The sequence below is a fragment of the Erinaceus europaeus genome, chromosome 20 (assembly GCF_950295315.1).
Source record: "Erinaceus europaeus chromosome 20, mEriEur2.1, whole genome shotgun sequence".
Classification (NCBI taxonomy): Eukaryota; Metazoa; Chordata; class Mammalia; order Eulipotyphla; family Erinaceidae; genus Erinaceus; species Erinaceus europaeus.
Genome location: NC_080181.1, coordinates 10,679,016 through 10,705,380, shown reverse-complemented (window position 1 = coordinate 10,705,380; position 26,365 = coordinate 10,679,016). Strand labels below are relative to the sequence as shown.

Genomic DNA, 26,365 nt, shown 5'->3' with positions numbered 1-26,365 from the left:
TAGAGAGGATGGGAAGACAGAGAGGGGGAGAGAAAGATAGTCACCTGCAGACTTGCTTCACTTGTGAAGTGACCCCCCTGCAGGTGGGGAGCCGGGGGCTCGAACCGGGATCCTTGAGCTGGTCCTTGCACTTAACCTGCTGTGCTACCGCCCGACCCCCAGACTTTACTTTTACCCCCAAATGCACCCAAAGCTTGTTCTGTCTCCACCTCTCTCTCTGTTTATAGACTGCCAAAGTGTATTTGAAGGGATTTTTTTAAGAGAGAGAGATTTTATATAACTATGATGATTATAGTTGGGGGGGGTTAGCACAGAACTTTGTTGGTGGTTATGGTGTGAAATTGTATCTTATAGTATTATAATCTTATAACCACTATTAAATCACTAGAAATTTTTTAAAGAAAAAAAACTAAAAATGAGACACACACACACACACACACGCCTCGAGACAGAGTGCTAAGCACTGCTCAACTGTGGCATGTTAATGCTGAGGACTGAACTTAGGGGCAGGTGGTTTCAGACGTACATGTCCTGAGCTGAGCTGCCTCCCTGGCCCTGGGTGAATCTCAGTAGAATGAATTGCCATCTTTTTCATGCCCTTGTGCATAGGGGTGGCCCCAGAACTGAACTTGAAGAAGGTTAATTTGTTATAATAAATCCATTTGGGGTATGTGTGTATGTGTTTCATCAATATTCTCAGACCATGGCTTACATCAATAAACTAGGAATTGACAGATATTTGAGTGGTTGTGGAGAAAAGGGAATTCTGCTACACTGCTGGTAGATATGCAAACTAGTACAGTTCCTTTAGAAGACTATATGGACCTAAAGCAACCAGAAGGACAGAAATTACTAAAGTTAGGGCAGAAATAAATAACATTGAGAATAGGAAAACCATACAAAAGATGAATGAAAGTAAATGTTGGTTCTTCGAAAGAGTAAACAAAATCGACAAACCTTTAGCCAGACTCACAAAACAAAAAAGGGAGAAGACCCAAATAAATCGGATAGTAAATGAAAGAGGAGAAATCACAACAGACACTGCAGAAATTCAACATATCATGCGAGGCTTCTATGAACAACTATATGCCACCAAGCTAGAGAACCTGGAAGAAATGAATGATTTCCTAGATACCTACCAACTTCCAAAACTAAGTAAAGAGGAAGTGGATAACATGAACAGGCCCATCACAGCTAATGAAATTGAAACAGTTATCAAAAATCTTCCCAAAAATAAAAGTTCTGGACCAGATGGTTTTACAAATGAATTCTACAAAACTTTCAAAGAAGAACTAATACCTCTACTTTTAAAAGTCTTCCAGAAGATTGAAGACACTGGAATACTCCCTTCCACCTTCTATGAAGCCAGCATCACTCTGATACCAAAACCAGACAGCGACACAACCAAAAAAGAAAACTACAGACCAATATCTCTGATGAACATAGATGCGAAAATATTGAACAAAATTCTAGCCAACCGGATACAGCAGTATATCAAAAAGATTGTTCATCATGACCAAGTGGGGTTTATCCCAGGCATGCAAGGTTGGTTTAATATATGTAAATCAATCAATGTGATCCACCACATCAACAAAAGCAAGACCAAAAACCACATGGTCATATCAATAGATGCAGAGAAAGCCTTTGACAAAATACAGCATCCCTTTATGATCAAAACACTACAAAAAATGGGAATAGATGGAAAATTCCTGAAGATAGTGGAGTCTATATATAACAAACCTACAGCCAACATCATACTCAATGGTGAAAAACTGCAAGCGTTTCCACTCAGATCAGGTACTAGACAGGGCTGCCCACTATCACCATTACTATTCAACACAGTGTTGGAAGTTCTTGCCATAGCAATCAGGCAGGAGCAAGGAATTAAAGGCATACAGATTGGAAGAGAAGAAGTCAAACTCTCCTTGTTTGCAGATGACATGATAGTATACATGGAAAAACCTAAGGAATCCAGCAAGAAGCTTTTGGAAATCATCAGGCAATACAGTAATGTGTCAGGCTATAAAATGAACATTCAAAAGTCAGTGGCATTCCTCTATGCAAACACTAAGTTAGAAGAAATTGAAATCCAGAAATCAGTTCCTTTTTCTATAGCAAAAAAAGCAATAAAATATCTAGGAGTAAACCTAACCAAAGAAGTGAAAGACTTATATACTGAAAATGATGAGTCACTACTCAAAGAAATTGAAAAAGACACAAAGAAGTGGAAAGATATTCCATGTTCATGGGTTGGAAGAATTAACATCATCAAAATGAATATATTACCCAGAGCTATCTACAAATTTAATGCTATCCCTATAATTTCTATAGGAGAATAGAAAAAATGCTACAAATGTTTATCTGGAACAGAAAAGACCTAGAATTGCCAAAACAATCTTGAGAAAAAAGAACAGAACCGGAGGCATCACACTCCCAGATCTCAAACTGTATTATAGGGCCATTGTCATCAAAACTGCTTGGTACTGGAACATGAACAGACACACTGACCAGTGGAATAGAATTGAGAGCCCAGAAATGAGGCCCCACACGTATGGACATCTAATCTTTGACAAAGGGGCCCAGACTATTACATGGGGAAAGCAGAGTCTCTTCAACAAATGGTGTTGGAAACAATGGGTTGAAACATGCAGAAGAATGAAACTGAATCACTGTATTTCACCAAATACAAAAGTAAATTCCAAGTGGATCAAGGACTTGGATGTTAGACCAGAAACTATCAGATACTTAGAGGAAAATATTGGAAGAACTTTTTTCCGCATAAATTTTTAAAGACATTTTCAATGAAACGAATCCAATTACAAGGAAGACTAAGGCAAGTATGAAGCTATGGGACTACATCAAAGTAAAAAGCTTCTTCACAGCAAAAGAAACCACTACCCAAATCAAGAGACCCCTCACAGAATGGGAGAAGATCTTTACATGCCATACATCAGATAAGAGTTTAATAACCAACATATATAAAGAGCTTACCAGACTCAACAACAAGACAACAAATATCCCCATCCAAAAATGGGGGGAGGAATTGGACAGAATATTCACCACAGAAGAGATCCAAAAGGCTGAGAAACACATGAAAAAATGCTCCAAGTCTCTGATTGTCAGAGAAATGCAAATCAAGACAACAATGAGATATCACTTCACTCCTGTGAGAATGTCACACATCAGAAAAGGTAACAGCAGCAAATGCTGGAGAGGGTGTGGGGTCAAAGGAACCCTCCTGCACTGCTGGTGGGAATGTAAATTGGTCCATCCTCTGTGGAGAACAGTCTGGAGAACTCTCAGAAGGCTAGAAATGGACCTACCCTATGACCCTGCAATTCCCCTCCTGGGGATATATCCTAAGGAACCCAACACATCGATCCAAAAAGATCTGTGTACACATATGTTCTTGGCAGCACAATTTGTAATAGCCAAAACCTGGAAGCAACCCAGGTGTCCAACAACAGATGAGTGGCTGAGCAAGTTGTGGTATATATACACAATGGAATACTACTCAGCTGTAAAAAATGGTGACTTCACCGTTTTCAGCCGATCTTGGATGGACCTTGAAAAAATCATGTTGAGTGAAATAAGTCAGAAACAGAAGGATGAATATGGGATGATCTCACTCTCAGGCCGAAGTTGAAAAACAAGATTAGAAAAGAAAACACAAGTCGAACCTGAAATGGAATTGGAGTATTACACCAAAGTAAAAGACTCTGGGGTGGGTGGGTGGGTGGGTGGGGAGAATACAGGTCCATGAAAAATGATGAATGAAATAGTGGGGATTGTATTGCTAAATGGGAATCTGGGGAATGTTATGCATGTAAAAAAAAAAAAAAGAAGTAGAAACGCAAAGCAGAAATTGACTGAGTTTGGAGTATGGCACCAAAGTAAGAAAGCAGAAGTATACTAGAGTTTGCAGTGAGTACCTCCCTAATACTTCCTCTCCACTTTTCCAAGCTTTGGGTCCATGATTGCTCAACAATTTGTTTGGCTTTGTATGTTAACTCTCTTTTCAGTCACCAGGTTCCAGGTGTCATCAGGATGCCGGCCAGACTTCCCTGGATTGAAGACACCACCAATGTGTCCTGGAGCTCAGCTTCCCCAGAGACCCATCCTACTAGGGAAAGAGAGAGGCAGACTGGGAGTATGGACCGACCAGTCAACGCCCATGTTCAGCGAGGAAGCAATTACAGAAGCCAGACCTTCTACCTTCTGCAACCCTCAATGACCCTGGGTCCATGCTCCCAGAGGGATAGAGAATGGGAAAGCTATCGGGGGAGGGGGTGGGATATGGAGATTGGGCGGTGGGAATTGTGTGGAGTTGTACCCCTCCTACCCTATGAAAAAAAAAAAATCTATCTATCTATCAAAAAAAAAAAAAGTTAGTGCACTATCCAGATGACCTATATAATTTTTTTGTCCCCAATTATCATTGGAGCTCAGTGCCTGCATGATACCACCATTCCTAGCAGCCATTTTTTTCTTTCATTCTTTTTTTTTTTTAAGAGAGTGAGAGATATAGAGAAAAGAGAAGGACAGATATTTGAAGCACTGCTCCTCCATTTCTGAAGCCCTTTTCCCTAAAAAAAAAAAAAAAAAAAAAAAAAAAAAAAAGCTTCACATCAAAAGAAACCACTACCCAAATCAAGAGACCCCTCACAGAATGGGAGAAGATCTTTACATGCCATACATCAGATAAGAGTTTAATAACCAATATATATAAAGAGCTTGCCAGACTCAACAACAAGACAACAAATAACCCCATCCAAAAATGGGGGGAGGACTTGGACAGAATATTCACCACAGAAGAGATCCAAAAGGCCGAGAAACACATGAAAAAATGCTCCAAGTCTCTGATTGTCAGAGAAATGCAAATCAAGACAACAATGAGATATCACTTCACTCCTGTGAGAATGTCATACATCAGAAAAGGTAACAGCAGCAAATGCTGGAGAGGGTGTGGGGTCAAAGGAACCCTCCTGCACTGCTGGTGGGAATGTAAATTGGTCCATCCTCTGTGGAGAACAGTCTGGAGAACTCTCAGAAGGCTAGAAATGGACCTACCCTATTACCCTGCAATTCCCCTCCTGGGGATATATCCTAAGGAACCCAACACATCGATCCAAAAAGATCTGTGTACACATATGTTCTTGGCAGCACAATTTGTAATAGCCAAAACCTGGAAGCAACCCAGGTGTCCAACAACAGATGAGTGGCTGAGCAAGTTGTGGTATATATACACAATGGAATACTACTCAGCTGTAAAAAATGGTGACTTCACCGTTTTCAGCCGATCTTGGATGGACCTTGAAAAAATCATGTTGAGTGAAATAAGTCAGAAACAGAAGGATGAATATGGGATGATCTCACTCTCAGGCCGAAGTTGAAAAACAAGATTAGAAAAGAAAACACAAGTCGAACCTGAAATGGAATTGGCGTATTGCACCAAAGTAAAAGACTCTGGGGTGGGTGGGTGGGTGGGGAGAATACAGGTCCATGAAAGATGATGAATGACATAGTGGGGGTTGTATTGTTAAATGGGAATCTGGGGAATGTTATGCATGTACAAACTATTGTATTTACTGTTGAATGTAAAACATTAATTCCCCAATAAAGAAATAAATTATTTAAAAAAAATAAAAATAAATAAATAAATAAATAAAGAAGACTATATGGAGAGTCTTTAAACAAATAAAAATGGAAGTACCTTATGATCCAGCAATACCAGTCTTGGGCATTTATTCAGTGGACACTCAAATACTAATTAGAAGAGACATATGCACCCCTATGTTCATAGCTACATTTTTCACAATAGCCAAAGAGGGAAAGAAGCATAAATGCTTAACAACAGATGACTGGCTAAAGAAGTTATGGGGTATATATGCTATGGAATATTACTCAGTGATAAAAAAGATGATATTGTGTCCTTTGGGACAAAATGGATGGAACTGGGGGGGGGTGATTATGCTTAGCAAAAAATAGTAAAGAGATGAAAGACAACTTCCACATGTTTTCACTCATACATGGAATCTAGAGATCTTGTTGAAGTGAACTTGCTGGAAAAAAATCCAAACAAAACAGAAGTAAGTAAACTGTAAGACTTGTGAGAACTGTGGTGCTTGTCTTTCAGAGGCTGGAGGGTGAGCACATGGAGCTTTGGTGGTGATATGGTGTGGAACTATACATTGCTGTCTTATAATCTTGTAACATACTAGTAACAACAAAATTAGTTTAAAAATTAATAGTCTCAGATCACAAGGAAATGACTCCTTGATTATTCAACATATGTTTTCTTTGCTTCCATATTCAGAATTGCCCAGGGTTTATTGTATTCTTGCTTGTGAAAAGCACCCCTAGTATTGGTGTCTGCTTTCTCAGAAAGCCAGAAAGTACTTGGCAGAGACAGGGTATATAATCCTGTGTGAAGAACTGCTGCTAGTTCTTTTCAGCCCCTGAGGGTCCCTTTGTGCATTGGTAAATGACCAATGTTCTTGGTTAAGACTGGCTTTTATTTCTTCTAATTGGAAAAAAAATCAAGATAACAATTTTACCACAAACCAGTTTTTCCTAGTAAGTCTAAGGGCAGAGTTGATGGAGGTTGAGTGAGGGGTTGTTCAGGAAAATAGCAGAGTCTACCTTTGAGCTCCATGGTCCCTCCAGCACATCTGAAAACTTGTCAGATTGAGTGTCTGTGCCCCTCTCTCTTGTTTGTGATGTTGGTCCTTCAAGATTCAGGAATTCATCCTTCTCTCCAGATGATTCAGCCTCTCCTCTCCTTGACCTGGAACAGAACACAGGCTTTCTGTTCTCCCCATCTATCACTTCCAGCCCTCACATACTTTCTGTGGAAGGGGCTTGGCTTCTGTTAACTGAAGGAAGTGGACAGGCAGTGCCAACAGTCACCACTGGCTGGGAAGGCATCACCATAAAACACTGAAACACATTCATAGTTGTAATTGAGCTTGATGTCCTATCAAATGTAAAGTATATTCTTGCCACTTTGTTTTTGGGTTTCCGTAATGTTCTTGTAGGAGTTTGGCAGCTATATCTGGGGGAATGCACTGCCCCACTCTTTGCTAGCATGGTTCCAAAACCAAGCTCTCCCCACTGCAGCTGGCAGCAGCAACAAGTTGCCACTGGTGCCAGGACTGCTTCCTGAATTCACTTCTGGGAAGAGGCACTCAGGGTACTGACTGGTTTGCTCTACAAATTGCCTGTCCCTCCCATGTCCTGCCTTCATGTTAAATGGCACAATACTGGCCTCTCTGGTCCCCAAGACTTCCCCTTGGGCTGCAGTCCAAACCTTCACTGGCCTCCTGGAAGTTTGTGTGGGACTAGCTCCTCCCTCCAAAGCCCTGCCCTCTCCTCTGGCACGTTGCTGTAGCATCTGGCTGACCTAGATGGCCTTCCCCCAGTAGTGAGACAACTCCACTCTGAGGCACAAGTTATATTTTTCAGGTCTGCCCAAAAGCTTCCTGGTTGCTTTGATTTTATTTCTGGCCTTGCAACCTCATGTCAAGTGCCATTATCAGGTAAGCTGTCCCATCTCACATGGGGATTCTTATCACTTCTTATTTCAAGGATATTCATGTACTGGGATTTCCAGGTGTTCTTGTTTTCTGTCCAAAGGCTGCTCCTATAGAGCAGACACTTGACAGTTTCGGCAGTGCGATGCATGACTTCAGGCTGGTATTCCTACTCTCCCCCACTTCACCCCCATGCAGACTTCCCACAGTCTCATCACTTACCCTTCCCAAATCCAAGAGAATGGCACAGCCAGCATTTTCATGGGCTCATGATGAGAAAATAAAGGACATAGGACCAGGACACCTGAACTGAAGCCCTCTTTCCTTAGCTTTCTAAGAGTCTACTTTTAGACATGCCATGAGCCCTTGAACCCTTCCTCTTGAAAATGGGCCTCAGAGTATGTGTATTTATTTCTTCTCTACTTTATGAGGCCAGAAAGTTCAGATAGAAGAATGTGTGTGGACCTCTTTTTATAGACTGTAGTGCACTGATGAAGTGTGCAGCTTATAGTAAGTAGTAAGTAACAGATCTGCATGTGGTATCTTGACTACACTGGGGAAAGCAGCCAAAGTTTGCATGGAAGGAAGTTTTCTCAGATGCAGCCAGTGAATGCTCTCCATGGTCTGGACAGACCTATGTTTATTGCTCAGGCTTGGATTTTTCATACCTCTGTGACTCAAAAGGTACAAAATGCAGGGTCAGATAGAAAAGGAAGATAAGTGTATTAAGTTCCAGATATGTCAGAGGGAAGAGATGGCCATGGCACAACATGAGACTCAGTAGCTAGGACTACATGTGGGGCCTGTGGGGTCTTGGGAAGAGGCGCTTATCTGTTTTGTTTTGCTTCCATTTCCAGGGCCTCATGCATGCATGATTTCACATATCCCAGCTGACTTTTTCAGACAGACAGAATCATAGAGAGGAGAGGCACCACAGCACAGGAGCTTCCCACAGGGTCATGGAATCCCCAGGCGGTACTAGGCCTCCAGCTGGGGCCTTGTGCACCATAAGGAAAGTGCCCTGCCAGGTGAGTTATTTCCCTGCCTCTAAGCTTTTATGAGGCAAGGATAGGCCAGGTGAGAGGAGAATGATGGAAACCACAGACAGCAGAATGGAAGGGGAGTGCAATTCTGGAGCAGATAGGAAATTTGGGGGCTGGGAAGGTTGAGAGCAGACTCTTTATTAGGATTTTATGGTTGAACCAAGGAATGTGTATTCTGAGATTATGGGAAGCCTGCAGGGTTTAAAACCAGGAAGAGAAATGATCAGATCTGCATTTCAGGACTATCACTGTGTGAGAATGCCCAGGACAGACTAGAATAGGGTCAGGATGCAAGGGGAATCAGTGAGGAGCCCATGAACACAATCCCCACGATTAGTGGTGAGGGCAGGAGAGATGAGCAGAGAATGGGATGGCTTGAGGGGAAGGAAAGACAGAGCCATTTGTAGGAGTTTGTGCATTTCTAGTTTGGATGAATCCCTATTTGTGGAGTACATGGAGAGGAGAAGGAACCAGACGTGTTCAACCTGAGACTTTGGGTGCATCATCACGAGAGCTTAGTAAGCCTTCAAATGCACCACAGTACAACTAAGTCTTAAAGGGCCCAGAGACAGATTGCCCGGCAGAGTGCACCTCTCACAAAGAGGTTGGGTCTGAATACCTCTATACTCTTCCACACAACTTTCTGCTATCGTGGAAATGTTCTCTATGTGTCAGGTATTATAGGGAAACTAGCTACAGAGTACTGGAAAGATAGCTGGTATGACTAAGGAATAACAGTTTTAATTAAATTGATTTGAAATAGCCACAGGTGTCTGGGAAGCATCTCTGTATGTGGGAGGCATCAGCACATCATTCATAACTGAAGCCTTGTCTGTGGGTAACAGTCTCTAGAGATGTATTTCAGTGAATTTTGATCTTCTTGCCTTGCTTCCATGTGTGAGCAAGGTAGTGTGTCTATGCGTGTGTGTGTATGTGTGTTTATATGTGTTTTGGTCGGCTCTATGGCATCTCTGCTTTGTGCAGACTTTTTCAGAAAGAGACAGGAAGGAAAGGGGGTTGGGGAGATACCATAAGATGAAAAAGCTTCCTTCAGTGTGATGTGAGCCACTTTGAACCTGGGTCATACACATGACGAAGCAGTGCACTATACAAGTGGCTGTTTCGTCATTCTTTTTCTCATTTTGAGAATCCAAAGAGAACTATCAACATTTCCCCTGCAGCCTGGAGGTTGGTGCAGTGGCTGGAGTGCCAGACTTAATAAGTCAAGGTCCTGCATTTGATCTCCAGCATTGCATGCACTAGAGTGGTATACTTACTCTCTCTCCTCTTTCTTTCATGGATGCATAAAATCTTTTTTAAAAAAACTTCCCCATAAGTGTGTACTATCACAATATTTTTATTTGCATTTAATTATTTTTTCATTTATTTGTGATTAGTGTGTTATGTGATTGCAAGATTACAGGGTACAGTTTCATACCACACCTACCACCAAAGCTCTGTATCCCCACCCTCCCACCTCCCAAAGATAACCACCATATTTCTCAAACTGTTCCCTTCCTCTTTCTTTCCTTCTTCTTCTTTTTTTTTTTTTTTTAACTTATCTTTAGTTATTTATTGGATAGAGACAGCCAGAAATTGAGAGGGAAGGGGATAGTAGAGGGGAATGAGACAGAGAGACACTTGCAACACTGCTTTGCCTCTTACAAAGCTTTCCCCCTGCAGGTGGGGACTGGGCGCTCAAACCTGTGTCCTTGTGCACTGTGACATGTGCGCTCAGCAGAGCCGCAGCCGCCTGGAACCCCCTCCCCCTCCCCCCTCCCTCCCGCCCTTCTTTCCTTCCTCCCTCCCTCCCTCCCTCCTTTCTTCTTTCCTCCCTCCCTCCCTCCCTCCCTCCCTCCCTCCTTTCCTTCCTTCCTTCCTTCCTTCTTTCCTTCCTCCCTCCCTCCCTCCCTTCTTTCTTTCTTTCTTTCTTTCTTTCTTTCTTTCTTTCTTTCTTTCTTTCTTTCTTTCTGTTTATGTGCATCAGTTCTCTAGATTCCATATACGAGACCATCTAGTAGTTGTCTTTCATCTCTTATTTTGCTAAGCATGATCACCTCCAATTCTATCCATTGTGTCCCAAAAGGACACAACACCATCTTTTTTGATTGCAGAGTAATATTCCATGGAATATATACCCTATAACATCTTTAGCCAGTTATCTGTTGTGGGTCTTTATGCAGCTTCCACTGTTTGTTATGAACAATGCTGCTAGGAACATAGGAATGCGTATGTCCCTTTGAATTAGTGTTTGAGTGTCCTTTGGGAAAATGCTTAAGGGGGTGTTGGTGCACCTGGTTAAGCACACACATCACAGTGAGCAAGGCCCCAGATTTAAGCCCCTGGTCCCCACTTGCAGGGGGAAAGCTTTACAAGTGGTGGAGCAGGGCTGCAGGTGTCTCTCTCTCTCCCTCTCTGTCTCTGTCTCCTTATTGCCTCTCAATTTCTCTGTCTCTGTCCAATAATAAATTATATATATATATATATATTCCCAAGGGCATTTATGCTGGATCATAAGTTTCTTCCACTTTTATTTGTCTGAGGACTCTCCATACAGTCTTCCAAAGGGTCTGCACCAGTTTACATTTCCACCAGCAGTGTAGCAGAGCCTTTTTTCCTCCACAACCTTTTCAAAACCTGTTATTTCTTGTTTTGCTGTTGAAGGCCATTCTCACAGTGTGAGATGGAATCTCAGTGTAGGTTTTGTTTGTTTGTTTGTTTGTTTGTTTTTTGCCTCCAGGGTTATTGCTGGGGCTTGGTGCCTACACTACAAATCCATTCCTCCTGGAGGTCATCTCTCCCATTTTGTTGCCCTTGTTGTTATTGTTATTGTTGCCATTTCTGTTGTTGTTGTTGTTGGATAGGACAGAGAGAAATTGAGAGAGGAGGAGACGGGGGGTGGGGGGGGGGAAAGACAGAGACACATGCTGACCTGCTTCACCGCTTGTGAAGTGACTTCCTTGCAGGTGGGGAGCCAGGGACTCAAACTGGGATCCCTACACCGGTACCTTCCACTTTGCATTATGTGCGTTTAACCCACTGTGCTACTGCCCGGCCCCCCTCAGTGGAGTTTTAACTTGCATTTCTCTAATAATAAGTGAAGTGGAGCATTTATTTTATTTGTTCCCTCCTTCTCCATTCTGAGCATTTCTTCATGTATCTGTGGGCCATGTGTATCTCTTCCTTAAACTGTCTAGATAGTTTTTGTTTTTTTTTTGTCTCCAGGGTTATCTCTGAGGCTCACTGTCTGCACTATGAATCCACTACTTCTGGTGGCCATTCTTTCCATTTTATTGGATAGGACAGAGAGAAATTGATAGAGGAGAGAGAGAGAGAGAGAGAGAGAGAGAGAGAGGGGCACCTGAAGACCTGCTTCACTGCTTGTGAATCGACCCCCCTGCAGGTGGGGAACTGGGGCCTCAAACTGGGATCCTTGTGCAGGTCCTTGAGCTTCATACTACGTGTGCTTAACCTGGTGCACTACCACCTAGCCCCCTCTAGATAATTCTTTGGCCCACTTTTCTATCCGGTTATTTTTTGGTGGTGTTGAGCTGTACCAGTCCTTTATAGAATGTCATGTAGTATCTTGATAAGAATTACAAAGTTTAGGGCAGGGGTAGATAGCATAATGGTATGCAAACAGACTCTCATGCCTGAGGTTCCAAAGTCCCAGGTTCAATCCCCTGCATCAACATAAGCCAGAACTGTGCAGTGCTCTGGTAAAAAAAAGAAAAAAAGAAAAGAATTACAAAGTTTAGTTTACATTTAGTTTCCTCTGACAGAAAGTAGAATATAGACTAGAGAATGGTCATGTCATTTGTTTCTGGATTCTGAGACAATGCCTGGCACATAGTTGGCTTGTGACTATTTATATTATATTTTTATTTTATGAATCCAAGAGAGAACAGTTCTGTCATATGGTGGTTCTGGGGACTGGATCTGGGTTCCCAGGCAAGTCCTGTACACAATGTTGAGCTATAGTCCAGATCCTGCTATGTAATAAATCATTACATGAGTCCTGAGAGGTATTTTATGACAAGTAGAAGAGTCCATGAAGTTCCTTGGAAAGAGAAAGAAAAGCAAAATTAGGACAAAACCCTTCTTCGCGGATGGCAAAATGGTTATGTTTGAAGAATGGGAATCGTCTCACGGTCAAGCCTGCCTAGGTGGCCACTGAGATTATACTGTGACAGTTGCCATTGGCTTTATTTATTTATATTTTTTCTATTTACATTTTCTTGTTTGTTTTTGTTTTTGTTTATTTTGCCTGAGTACTGCTCATCTCTCATAAGCTCTGCTTATGGCTTATGGCGGTGCAGGGGACTGAATTTGGGACCATGGTGCCTCAGGCATGAAACTCTTTTTGCATAACATCTAAGCTATCTCCACAGTCCCACTTTTGGTTTTAGCATCCCTGAGGCCCTACTTGGTGAAACCAAGGAAGGGTGGGGCAGGCCAGTTGCAGCCAGTCAGTGGTGAGAGTGTGGTAGTCTGAGTGTCAAGTCCAATGAGTCAGTTCTGATTAACCACCAGAGTCACTGAGAAGCATTTCAGAAATACACATTCCTGGATGGGTTCACACTGTACCTTGGAGATTTAGGGGCCAAAGAATCTGCAGAGTGAAACTCCCAGCTTATTCTGAAATGGTCTGGATGCAGGTTTGGCAGCTGTCACACAGTGCATTCTTTCAATAAAATGTGGCCTTGGGAACTGGGAGACAGCTCATCTCAGAGATACATTTGATTTTGAGTGCTGGCATTACTTGGGAGCACCGGAGATGGCACCAAAGGTTGCTCCATGGGAGCTAGAGTGGTATCATGGAATTTCTCCTCCTCACTCTCTACCAAAGAAATAAAGAATGAGAAAATTGGTCTGGAGAGGCTGCTTGGTGATATTGAGTATGCATGATATCCTGGAATCATTTCCTGGAACAACATAAAAAATAATAACTTTTAAAAATCAAATATGACCCTAAAAGGAAAGAAGGAAAAATAAATGATGAAAGAGAACATCTTCCTCCCTTAAAAAATGTTAAGATATGATCATGTTTAGAGGTGAAGAAAACTATTGGAAAAATGTCAGTGAGCTGTACTAAACTAAAAGACCTTGGTTCTGAATTCCCTACACCCTTTCAAATTGTATCTGTTTATTATTATGAGAGACCAGAGCACAACTAGACTCTGACATACTTCAGTGAACTGGGGATCTCAAGCCATGCAAGTGCTGTTCTCTGCCACTGAGATGTCTCTCATCTCTGAGTCGCCTTTGCTGCATGTTGTCATGAAATTGTCTTGGGCTTCATAGCCAGATGGTCAGTTTTCTCCTGGAATGAACATGTTGTTTTCTCATTGTTTGAGAATAGTCAGGTGTGTTGTGTAAGAAGCTGGCAGTCACTGGCAGTGGTCCCAGTGTTTGCTTATTCTCTGTGATTAGACTTAGGTTACAAATAGAAATGCTTTTCTTTTCTAGTCTACTTCTTTGCAATGGACCTTTGCCCCCTTCCCTCACCCCTATTCCATCACTACTCTTATTTAAACTGAATTATTAAATTCCAGAGTAATTTCCCAGAAAGATATAATGCAGCATACAAAAATCAGCTTTCTCTTCTGAAAGTCTTTTTAAAAAGTCATCTTTATTTATTGAATAGAGACAGCCAGAAATTGAGAGGGAAAGGGGTGGTAGAGAGGGAGAGAGAATGAGAGACACCTACAACCTTGCTTCACCAGACGCAAAGCTTTTCCTCTGCAGGTAGGTCCGGCGGCTGAAATCCAGATCCTTACACATGAAACATGTGTCCACCCCACCCCCCTACATTGGATATTTCAAAATACCTATGTCTCAAACTGTGAATATTCACTACAATTGTTGCTCACCATCGATGCTATGCCTCCAACACCCAGAAACTGAACCTAAACATTCACTGTGAATGATTCCCTCCATTTCTAATTTCCACTACAGTCATTTAAGTCATGTGCTGTTAACCATGTCTGATTCTTGGAGACATCAAATAATTGGAGGCCCGGGTGGTGGAGTGACTAGTTGAGTGCACACATTACAGTGCACAAGGACCTGGGTTCGAGTCCCTGGTCCCCACCTGTGGGGGGGGGCTTCATGAGTAGTGAAGTAGGGCCACATGTGTCTCTCTTTCTCTCTGTCTCCCTCTTCCCTCTCAATTTCTCTCTGTCTCTATCTAATAAATAAAAATATTTAAAAAAATCAAATAGTTTGCCTGCTAGTACCCTACTAAATGGTAGAGTCAGGACTAGAACATGTGTCTTGGGCTAGAGAGATAGCTTACCAGGTAGGGGTGTGTGTCTTGCTATCCATGCGCCATAGGTTTGAGGCCTAACACCAAGTAGGAGCAGCTATGGCAGCTATGGAGGAAATAATCATGATGTCATTTCTCTCCCTCTCTCTTTGTCTCTATCCCTGAATGAAAATTGGTCTGCCAGAGGGATAAAGAATAGGAAAGCTGTGTGCCGAAATAGCTCAGTTGGGAGAGCGTTAGACTGAAGAATAGGAAAGCTATCAGGGGAGGGGAATGGGATACAGAGTTCTGGTGGGAATTGTGGGAGTTGACCCCTCTTATCCTATGGTTTTTGCCAGTGTTTCCTTTTTATAAATAATTAAAAAAAAAAAAAGTGGTCTAGGAATAGCAAAATAGCACATGCACAAGGGTTATCTGAAAACAAACAAACAAACAAACAAATAAAACGTGTGCCTTCTTGATGCCAAATAACCCTGAACTCAGCCCTTGGACATTTTGCGTAAGTTCTGGGTTGAGGAAGGGAGAGATGCAGATGATGGAATCATGGACAGTTACCCAATTCGCACAGTGGCTCTTCCTCTTCAGAGCTGTGACTTTCTAGATAGGCTGCTGTTTGGCTCAGAGCACAAGGGTCTTTACCAGCCATTCCCAACATTACTTGTTTAATGTGACCTTCTAGGATAAACGCCCAGCACCAACTTGTTGGAGCAGAATAAAACCTGGATTCTGAGCTGGATTTACCTTGGCTTGATTTTACTCTGGAGTTTTCTAAAATTAAAAAAGAGCCTCCTCAACTTACTAACAGTCTACTATTTCAAAATTTTTACAACTGGGCAGGGGAGCTAGCATAATGGTTATATAGAGAAACTCTCATGCATGAGGCCCCAAAGTCCCAGGTTCAATGCTCTGCACCACTGTAAGCCAGAGCTGAGCAGTGCTCTGCTCTCTATTTTTCTCTTATTAAAATAAAATAAACAATATTTTTAAAAGAATTTTTACAGCAGTCTTATGGGAAGCTTGAACTTGTAACAGGAGAAATTTAGGTCACCTTCAATGCCTCCTTGAGCTATCTCATGGGGAAGGACAAACAGTTGCTTATTTAAGTTGCTATTTTAAGTTGGCCTTCAGTTGCTTGGTACACAGGAAAATAATCTATCCAAATATTTGAGGTTTCCCCCACCTCAGATTTTCTAACAGACATTTTCACTTATTAGTACCCCTGGAAGCGGGGGGAGGGGGGAGTGTCTGGGCCTGGGGGTGTGAAATAAGGGGGGCAGACTAAGGTCTTCTGATGTTGCACACCCCAGCAATCCTTGTTTAAATGGAGTCCAGTTTGTTTTTACTCCTCAAGACGGTAGTTCTTTGTTTCATGGTCCCAGAAGCTGGCAGTTTAACTTGGTGAACAGCCAGTGTTCACATAAGAGAATTGAAGCCTTTATATGAGCAGGTGAGGTAGTGCCTTATTCTCTGGAATTCTGCGCATTATTCTGTCATGAGATTGAGTGGGTGGCATCCATCTCACTTGGTGCAGGCCGCTAGAGAGCCTGTTTGAAAAGCAGGGAGAGTGGTCTGGGAGGTGGAGCTGCAGTAGAGCACAGAACTTAACTGGCATCAAGTCCTAAGTTTGATCTCAAACTCCACATATGCCAAAGCACCACATATGATGTTCTGGTTCTCTCTCTCTCCCTCTCTCCTTCTCTCTCCCTCTCTCTCTCTCTCTCTGTCTCTCTCTCTTTCTGTCTCTTTTTTTCTCTTTGTGCCAGCTGAAAACAAGGGCCAAGAAAAAGCACACACTTAACCATGCATGAGGACCCATGTTTGAACCCCCAGCTACCACAAGGGTACGAGCCACACTGTGGTGTCTCTCATCTCTGTCTCTTTATCACACTATCTCCCTCTATCTGGAAAAAAATTTTAAAGAGTCTGCTGGGAGCTGTGGAATTACATAGGTATAGAGCCCTGCCAAAACTCTGGTGGCGTAAATAAATAAATAAACAAGCAAACAAACAAATGTAGTTCTTAAGTGGAAGGAGAAACGATTGGGCCTATTGCCTATTTTTTTTAAATTTCTTTATTGGGGAATTAATGCTTTACAGTCAACAGTAAATACAATAGTTTGTACATTTATAACATTTCTCAGTTTTCCACATAACAATACAACCCCGTTAGGTCCTCTGTCATCTTTTTCCAGGACCTGTACTTTCCCCACCACCTACCCCAAAGTCTTTTACTTTGGTGCAGTATGCCAACTCCAGTTCAGGTTCTACTTAGCTTAGTCACTCACTCCTGACCAAGAGATAAATCAGGGAGGGGGAGAGATAATACAGTGGTTATGCAAAGAGACTCTCAACACCCCAAGGATCCAAAGCTCTGGGCTCAATTCAGCTTCTCTGCCAAGCGGCAGCACTTCTGGGCCCTGTGAGTTTCTAAACAAGTCCCGTTTATAGTCTGTAGGTTCTGAGGCAATTTTTCACCATGTTCTCATCAGGAAAGGAAAAGGAAAGCCCCACCACTAGGCCACTGGGATGTAGATCTTCTGAGTTTCCTGGTCAGTTCTCTGCCTTCCCATGTCAGCACAGGGCTGCTGCTCCAGCCTCTGAGGGCAGTAGCAATGGACATTCACAGTTGCATTTGGTGAGTCTTAGGGGAGTCCTCTCTTCCCTTCAGCCGTCTTTTTGTTGGTGAAACAGACTGGAGGTGGTGCCTCAACCGGTAAACTGCCGGACTGTTACCAGCTGCTCAGTCTCTCCTTAGGCTCCTCTCTGTCCACGAGCCACATGTGTTTGCGCTCACCGGTGATTTGGTGAGATCCCAAAGTCATTCTCGCCTATTGGTTTAAGGCATTACATATATACATGCCTGTTGAGTACATAGCATTTGCTATTTCTTAATGGCTTACTACCAGTCCACACTTTGAAGACACCCCACTGCTGCTTTCATCTTCAACCTTATGAACGGTTTCCAAAGCAATGAGAGAGTCAAGAGGGCTTGGTTCTACTTAAGGTTCTGGAAGCTCTGAGTTGGTCATGGTGAGGTCCTGGTTTGGAAGTCAACAGTACCCCCTAGTGGAATAATATGGCAATAGCAGCTCAAGTTTACTTTCTGAAACCTTGGTGCACTGTCTTTATCAGCTTAGCTTTAAGTTTGAATTGCCAGAAGGAAGGTGGGATGAGAAGGCAGACCCGTACATCATAATTTAAATGGAGTCTAGTTTGGTATGCTCCTTGAAGAAGCTGCAGTGTAAATCCTGGTCACTTGACGTAAATGAGCCCCAGTGATTCAGGATGAAACCTGGGCTCCTTCCTGACAGCCCTTTCTTGCTGTCCACATATGTCCACACAGTGCAGGCAGCTATTCTGCTTGATTCTTGCTTCTGGAAGTTTGTCTGCTTTGAAACTGGAGCGCTAGTCATCTGGGGGTTACCTACTGTAGTAAAATACAATCCCAGAGGGTGCAGCCACCCCCCCCTTATCTGCAGCAGACCCCCAACCTGAAACTATAAAATATATATATAATGATGGATATATACACACAATATATGTAAGTACATGTATGCATTTATATATGTGCAATATATGTATATACAATGTATATAGCACTGTTGTTGCACAAACAAATGCAGTGTCCCTGTCGACGTAGAGACAGTGTGTACAGTGTGTAGAGTGATGTGATGCCATCCATCTTACTTATAAACTAGCTCCAACTGGAGACCACCAGCAATAAGTCACAAAGTAACTCTAGTGGTATGCTATATAAAGGTTATGTGAATATACTCTTTCTCCCAGAATATCCCATTGTGCACAATGTCTTGGGAGAGTGGTAGACCATGGGTAAGAAGAGCGGTACCTGTGAGTGTGTATGTGTTCTGTAGAGAAAAAGCTGTTAGATGCACATTGCAGGTCAGTGCAGATATAAGACACCCCTCTCCAGTCAACAATATGGTGATAGAGATTTGTTTAAGGAATTTTCCATAGGCAAATTACAGTAGCAGGGAGGTGGTGAACAGCAAGTCCTCCATAAGAAAGAGGCCCACAGTGCTTTGCGTGGAGTAAATGCTGCTTGGATTGAATATACAGGCAGGGAGGTGCACTGACCTGACGAGATTGCTCTGTGTGCTGCCCCTGGTATATGGCCTTACTGCAGGTAGTCTACCAGAACAAGAAACTGCTTGTCCCAGAGCCTGGACTGTAGTGACACACAGAGTACTAGGCTTAGTTGTTTCATTTTGTTAGTTTGTTTTGCTTTTTCCACCAGGGTTAACGTTGAGGAACTCCTGGTGACCATTTATTCCCTTTTTTATTTTTCTTTCTTATACTTAACAGGGCATAGAGAAGTTCAGAGGAGAGGGAGAGATAGAGAGAAAGTTAGGAAGAAAGGAAGAGAGACCCCTGCAGCACTGCTTCACCATTTGTGAAGCTTCCCCTCTGCAGGTGGGCAGTGGGGGCTTACCCCCGGGTAACGTGTGTGCTCTAGATCTCACAGAAAACTAGAGCTTGTCAACTATTTCTGTAAGGGGTCAGGTAGTAAGTATTTTAGACGTTGTGGGCCAAATGGTCCCACTCACTGTTCAGCTCCTGCATGTCTGCCTAACTCTTAGTTCTCTGGTTGTAGGAGCCCTGCATTGTATGCAGATCAGTAGGTGCGGCTATAGTCAGCTCACTCTTCAGGTCCTTGGGTTTGAATTTCATATAACTTTCATGTGTCATGAAATACTCTTTTTAAAGTTTCCCCCCAACCACTGAAAAAAAGCTAGCAACATTGGAAGCTCACGGGACTATATACAAACAGGTAGTCTGGGGACTGTAGTTTGTGGGGCTTCTTATCAGATGTCTATAGCAGATAATACTTAGCAATCAATAAAAATTACTTGTTTATTAGCTACATGTTCATCTGGTATATGGAGGGGTCCAAACAGCATTTTTCCCTCAGGAGAAGGAGGGAAGACAATCGAATCCACATGTCCTTAATAGAAGCATTTGCCAGAGCTCAGTGGGCTTAAGTTCTGTAGCCAGAGAACTAGAGGACTTTGAGGGCCTCGTGACCCCTGACTTCTCAAGTCTTCTGTCTTTTGGGGATGTCTGCCACCCTCACCCCAGCAAGTCTTTCCTCCAGGGAGTCTGGGGGAGGTGGGAGAATAAAGGAACTATTTTCTAGCGGGAGTGATAAGAGGGGAGATACGAGGCCCAGGTGCTGGAGGCTGAGGCAGTTGTATGCTGAGACTTTGGAGCCTAAAGAAATGCCCTGCCTCTCCTTGCCTCTGTGTGGTGAGTGGAGTTGTCACCAGTTTGGTGTCATTTCTTTCGCCAGCCTCGGTCAGTCAGTGCCCTCTCTCTGCTCATTCTCTTGGGGAACTTCCAGTGTGAGAATTTTGTAACCTATTTCTGCATGTGGTTGGGGGGCTGGGTGACCTCCCCCGGTTGAGAAAGCAGGAGCTAACAGTTCACTAACTGTCTTTTCCTCAGCAGCCAGCAGAGCAGCTTGCAGAGCAGCCGCGAGGATGATTCCAGCAGGTTCCTGAGCCCTCGAGCACGGGAAGAAAGGTAGGATCTGATGCTGAGGATGGAAGCCAGAACCACTGGCATTGGGGTGAGGCTGAAATTTCATGAGGACCTGGTGTCACAGAAAGCTGAACTCTGTGTCACCAGCTTTTGCATTGTGAGAAATCTGCTTTAACGCTTTTGGGTGGAACAGTGGAGACTGGAGCTTTGCTCAGTTCAATCTCCTCTCTTCCAAGAAGTGTCTGCCATTTATGCCAGTGGGAGTGGAGAAGGCAGGGAAGCCAGAAGCTGGACAGGAAGGACTTGAAGCCTCCCACGGCTCAGCTTGGAACTTAGTCCATCTTAAGTGCAGGGCCAGAAGAAACAGGGGATGAGAATCCTGTGTCTTTGTCCTATAAGCAGCTCATCACCCTCAGGCCACCTCAGGAAGTCCATTGCAGTCCTTTTCAGGTCCTGTTTCAAAGTGCTTGTGTAAAAAGGTGTTGCTGCCTCCACCAAGAGCTATGAAAACAGGAAAGGAGACATTAGCACTCTGCTGGCAGCACTGTGAGACTGGCTCTGGAGTTTGGGTGCTCAGCAACGGAGGAAGAAGTCAGCCTGTGGCAAACCCAACATGTGGGATGGAGGCTGGAAGTTGGAGTACCCCAAACATAGCTCCAAGCCACAGAGAACCAAGCTCTGTCACACCAGTTTTTGAAAAAGAACAAAAAAAGGGGGGGGGGTGTTAGGCTAAGTTGCTGTTGAAATCTATAGTTAGAGGCTGGGGAAAGTTACTTAAATCACACTCCCTGCCCTGGAGAGGGAGTCAGCTTTTATCAGGAACAACAGGGGAGAGCAGGGAAAGCCAGCAGCTAGATTTGGAGGCAAATAGGGAGGGGTCTGAGACCTTCAGAACTCACTACTCCTGGATCCTGACTCCTCAAACTTCATCCAAGAACCATACCTGTGATCAATTTGATAAATTGTTTAATATTTTGAGGAGACAAGGCAGCAGGAACTAGACGGAGGTTTGAGTCTCCCGTGTTTATGCTTTTGTTACCAGATGTCTGAAGCACATTAACTGTTCATTTGCAAGAGAGTTTCTGTGAGCTGAGCATTCTGAATCCATCTCAGACCCCTACCCCCAGCATCTTATCAGATAGGTCAGTCCTTCTGGAACCTCAGTTTTGAGTGTGGCCTTGGGATTGAGGTGCACTTTCTGGGCTGGGTGCAGTGTGGATTGGCAGGGAAAGCAGAACACTGACCTGGTTGGACTGGAGTGAGTGTGGGCATCAGAGGGAAGTGGAGAGGGGTTGAGGATACAGGGTGACTGGGAATAAGGCTTTTGCATTGTGGAATGGCTGAGGACCAGCCCACACCTGCTTCATGTGGCGACCACATAGGGTGGCAGATGGGGGGGGGGTGGTCTGTGGGGGCAAGGCCCACTCCTGTGCCCAGAAAAACCACTGCATTAGTGCCAACTAACATCGGTGCTAACTAAAGTTCCAGCTGGCATACCACAGGGTTCTGCTGCTGCCCTGACTCTGTATATCAACAAACGGGACAGAAAAAGCAGAAGGTACTTTTACCACATTTATCAAACCTACTTATCAGTGTTCTGCTGAGGTAGGCTGAGAACACCAAGCATGAGAGAGTCAGGCTTATTCCAGAGTGAATGAGCAGTGAGCTTTTTTATAAAAAGAAAATATGCATGCATGCATTTAGATTTAGAATGCACATATTTGTAATTTATAGATTTATAGTACGTTGGGAATTCCTCCAGGGAGCCTGACTCAGGGTTTCACTTGAAAAAGAACATAGGGGTTCTATATACCAGCTTATATTACCAAAGCACCAATGTTTGAAAGTTGTTGTGTGAGATATGGATTCAAAAGACAAAAGTTGTATTAAGTCCGGCTCTTTAGAAGCAAATGTTGATACACTAGAGTTCAGAAAAACATGATCACATCAATTAGGGTAATGGAGTGAACCTGGAGAAGCAGGTTCAGCTGCTGTCACAGGGCTGTACATATATGGAAGCCTAAGAAACAGCACTGAAGGAGTAGAAGTTAGAGAGAATGATTTCTCAGGACATGGAAGAGCGTTTTGGTCATCTGACCTATGCTACAGTGGAACAGACCCTGTGAAGGAATGAAATAGCTCCTCCCTGGAAGTGTTCTAGCAAAAGGAAGGTCCTAGGTGAAATGGAGGGACCTTCTAATCCTCTCTCCTTAGATTGTAAAGGATGAGGCCTGCCGTTAACAGTCCAGCTCATCAATCGCATGTGTGTGTGTGGAGAAGTCCCCACAAAAGACTAATCTCTCATCTTAAGATCCTGTTCTGACTTGAAATCATCTCTAGAATAGCCTACACTCCCTTTGCAAGGCTGTCTGGACTCCAGCACACGTATTCTAAGCATCGGAGGCCACAGACTTCCCCAACACAGCCCTTTCCTTGTGGGTCAAACATTGCTGGAAATATACTCCACTTCTGATCAAGATACCTCAACTAGCCCCTTCTCTATCAACTCAATGAACACAGCCCTTCACCTCAACTCAATTTACTTCTGGTGCTTGAGGCATTCCTAGGAGAGATGAATTAATGACTAGCATGTACCTTTTACATTTTCCCAAGACAATCTCATCTTTCACTCTTGAAGACAACCACTTCTTTTGTTTGCTATTTGTGATGTGTTTTAATATGTTACATTTTAGCTCCCTCTCTACCTACTCCCCCAACCAAATGAAATGCTGCAAAGGGTTCCTCATGCAAACATTCTCTGTTCAGAAAAGTTCTCTTTACCTTTCCTGGACCTTCCCAACCCTGTGCCCCTGACAGAACCTGAGTTCCCTGAAGGAGGTGCAGTTCTACCTCTGCTCTCCAGGGCAGTATGGGAACTCCAGATATCTGACTGTGGCCAGAATTACAGTGAACATCCTGTAGAATTCACCTGTCAGACTCTTAGGACTGTGTGTCTACCAGGCTTTTCCGAGTGAAGCTTCTTTCCCCCTTTGGGCAGTGGAGGTTCTCCTGGAAAGTACAAGTCCCCAGAGCACTAATTAATCACCCTTCTCAACTCAGAACAAACCCTTACACTCTGTACCGAATCCTTCCTCTAATATATTTCCACCCAATTAAGAGTCTCTGGAGACAGGGTTGGTCTCGGTTTGCAATGTCCTTGCCTGGGGCAAGTGTGAGATTCAAAGTCCAGGGAGGGTTGATGTCTCTGGGCCCCATATGGCACATAGTGCACCCTGCTGGTGAAAAGGCTTTCTACCCAGAGGCAGTCTGCAGTCTGATTGACTGTCCTTTCTCCAGGGAGGCAGGTAGGACTGGTGGGGAGTGGAGACTTGAGCCCAGGCCCTGGTGCATGATAATGTGTGCATTCAGTCAGGTGCGCCACCACCTGGCCCTCTGATTCTTATGTTTTGAAGGTCAGCATTTGTAGTGCTTCCAGATGAGATATGTTTTCAATAGGCAAATTAAAGCAATTTTTCCCTCTTTTTCTTCTGTAAGGTTCAGAAATATATATAAAATTTTAGAGACTGCCCTGCTGTAGTCTAAGAAAATGTCCAGAGAGGGGGAAGATAGCATAATGGTTATGCATAAGACTTTCATGCTTGAGGCTCTGAAGTCTCAGGTTCAATCCCAATACCAACATAAGCAAGAGTTGAGCACTGTGGTATAAATAAATAAATAAACTAAAATGTCTTCATTACAGCAATGGGGGAGGTGTCTCAATGTAGTATCCTAGCCTGAGGGCTTCTGGGAGTTTTTCCCCTCTTAACATCTGTCTCTGTCTTGAAGAAATAGTGTTTTTGGAACTGTGATGTGCAGAGTGCAAGTAGAGGCATTGAGAGTCATTTCCTGGACAGGTGTGCATCAGGGAGAGGGGTGGCTTTAGGAAAATAATTTGTGTCTTGGGAAATGGAGACTTTCTCAAAATAGAAAACAAAAGAGATTTAACTCCCCCGCACACACACACACACACACGCGTTGTGTGTGTGTGTGTGTGTGTGTGTGTGTGTGCATGCACGCCTGGGGATATAGAACATAAGTTGGGGGTCACCTCGAAAACACTAGTTCTCAGGCTCAACCCAAACTGGACCAGTTGTTAGAATTTCTCAAGCTGGGGCCGGGTGGTCGCACACCTGGTTGAATGCATATGCTACAATGCACAAAGATCCAGGTTTGAACCCCCCCTGTCCCTACCTGCAAGGGGAAAGCTTTGTGAGCAGAAAAGCAGTGCTGCAGGTATCTCTCTCTGTCTCTCTTCCTCTGATTTCTGACTATCTATCCAATAAAGATAATTTAAAAAATAAAAATAAAAGAATTTCTCAAGTCACCTGATCTTTATTTAGTACATTTACCCCACGGTGGGAACGCTCAAACAAAGCCAGAGTGATGGAGAAAGAAGCTGTTTTACTGGGGGGGGGGGGAACAAACCTTTGGTGTATACAGTTTAACAGAACTTGGTCTCTGCTGACCAGGAAACCTTGTAAGGGTAGGGAAATTGAAAACAGAAAGAAATGGCCAGGGCCTGGGTGTTGGCATGCTGCTGCTTTTGGACCTGTGTGTGCATTCACACACCCCTCTTTGCATGTAGACATGTGTGCACCAAAGCTTCATTAAATGTTTGCAAGATGCTGGGGAACCCGCTGGAGTCCCTACCGCAAGATGGACAGAGGCTCTCTCTCTGCTGTTAGGCACAGTGCAGGGCTGGAGAGAGGGAAGATCTTACAGTCAGGCATCCTTAGTTTTGATGACCTTTGTTCCTTTAGTAATTGTGCATTTAAAATAAAGCAGTTTACTTAGCTTTACTCCATCTTAGTGCTTACTTTTGTCTTTTCTTTCACAGAATAGAAGAAATAACAGATGTAAAGAGGTGGGTTGGGGAGTCAGGCAGTAGCGTAGCAGGTTAAGTGCAGGTAGTGCAAAGCACAAGGACCGGCATAAGGATCCCGGTTTGAGCCCCCGGCTCCCCACCTGCAAGGGAGTCACTTCACAAGTGATAAAGCAGGTCTGCATGTGTCTATCTTTCTCTCCCCCTCTCTGTCTTCCCCTCCTCTCTCCATTTCCCCATTTCTCTATGTCCTATCTAACAACAACAACATCAACTATAATAATAAAACAAGGGCAACAAAAGGGAATAAATAAATATTAAAAAAACATTTTAAAAAACCATAAAAAAGAGCTGGGTTGGTGCTTATTAAGTATCAGAGCCAATACTCTGATTTAGTCTTTCATGAGATAGATAGATAGATAGATAGATAGATAGATAGATAGATAGATAGATATGGGAGAGTAAGCTCTGCTCAGCTCTGTCCTATGTAGTGTTGAGGACTAAATATCGCGGGGGGCCTCTGGCATGTAGGTTCCTGTGTCCTAATGGTGAGTTTTCTCTCTGGCCTTGATGTGAACTTTCACTCTGAGTTTCATAGAAGATCTGTTCTTGAAGGACCGGAGACAGAATGTGTAGAACATCAAACACCTGCAGAATGTCAGAAACAGATATACAGGACATGTAGGTTAAGCCACAGTGTTTCCCACAAGAGCCTTCTGCCTGTGGTGGGTAATACCAGAAACGCAGTGTAACTGACACATGGGGTTGGGTGTGAGGTGATGAGATGAAGCAGTTGCTTGTGCCCAGACCCGTACAGCAAGTACTGCGTACACTCTCACAGAGCCCTCTCCACAAGTCTGTCAAGTAGATGCTCATTTTTCCCCCTTTCTATTGGGCTAGGGAGTCAGAGACTCTGGAAATAAGAAATTTGTCCCAGAATAAAACAGCTGTGCTGCTGGGTCAAGGGCTGGTAGGGGGAAGGGGGTACTCCAGAAAGATTCCCTAGAGAGGGCTGGCTTCATCTGGGAGCTGCCCGGTGCGTAGGAGTCTGTCACATGGACAGCAGCCCCATTGAGGGACACAGTGTACTGCGCTTGGAGGCGTGAGAGAGCCAGTGTGCTCAGGAACTGCAAATACATCAATCTTGCTGTTCATCATGTTCCAAGCAGAGGGCAGCCAGCCAGGGGCCAGGTAGACAGGTG

The 26,365-nt window shown here is 43.7% G+C and overlaps 1 protein-coding gene across 5 annotated transcripts in view; it reads left to right on the top strand.

Annotated features, from left to right (window-relative positions):
• The window catches only part of GRAMD1B (GRAM domain containing 1B), a 205,319-nt gene that overhangs the window by 34,861 nt on the left and 144,093 nt on the right, over window positions 1-26,365 (top strand). For 3 of the 5 annotated variants that reach the window (XM_060179856.1, XM_060179865.1, XM_060179866.1), the window contains exon 3: window positions 20,306-20,383. In XM_060179856.1, the coding sequence (XP_060035839.1) occupies window positions 20,306-20,383 (78 nt within the window). The remainder of the gene's footprint in view (window positions 1-20,305; window positions 20,384-26,365) is intronic. The other 2 variants (XM_060179857.1, XM_060179855.1) reach the window with 1 other exon arrangement.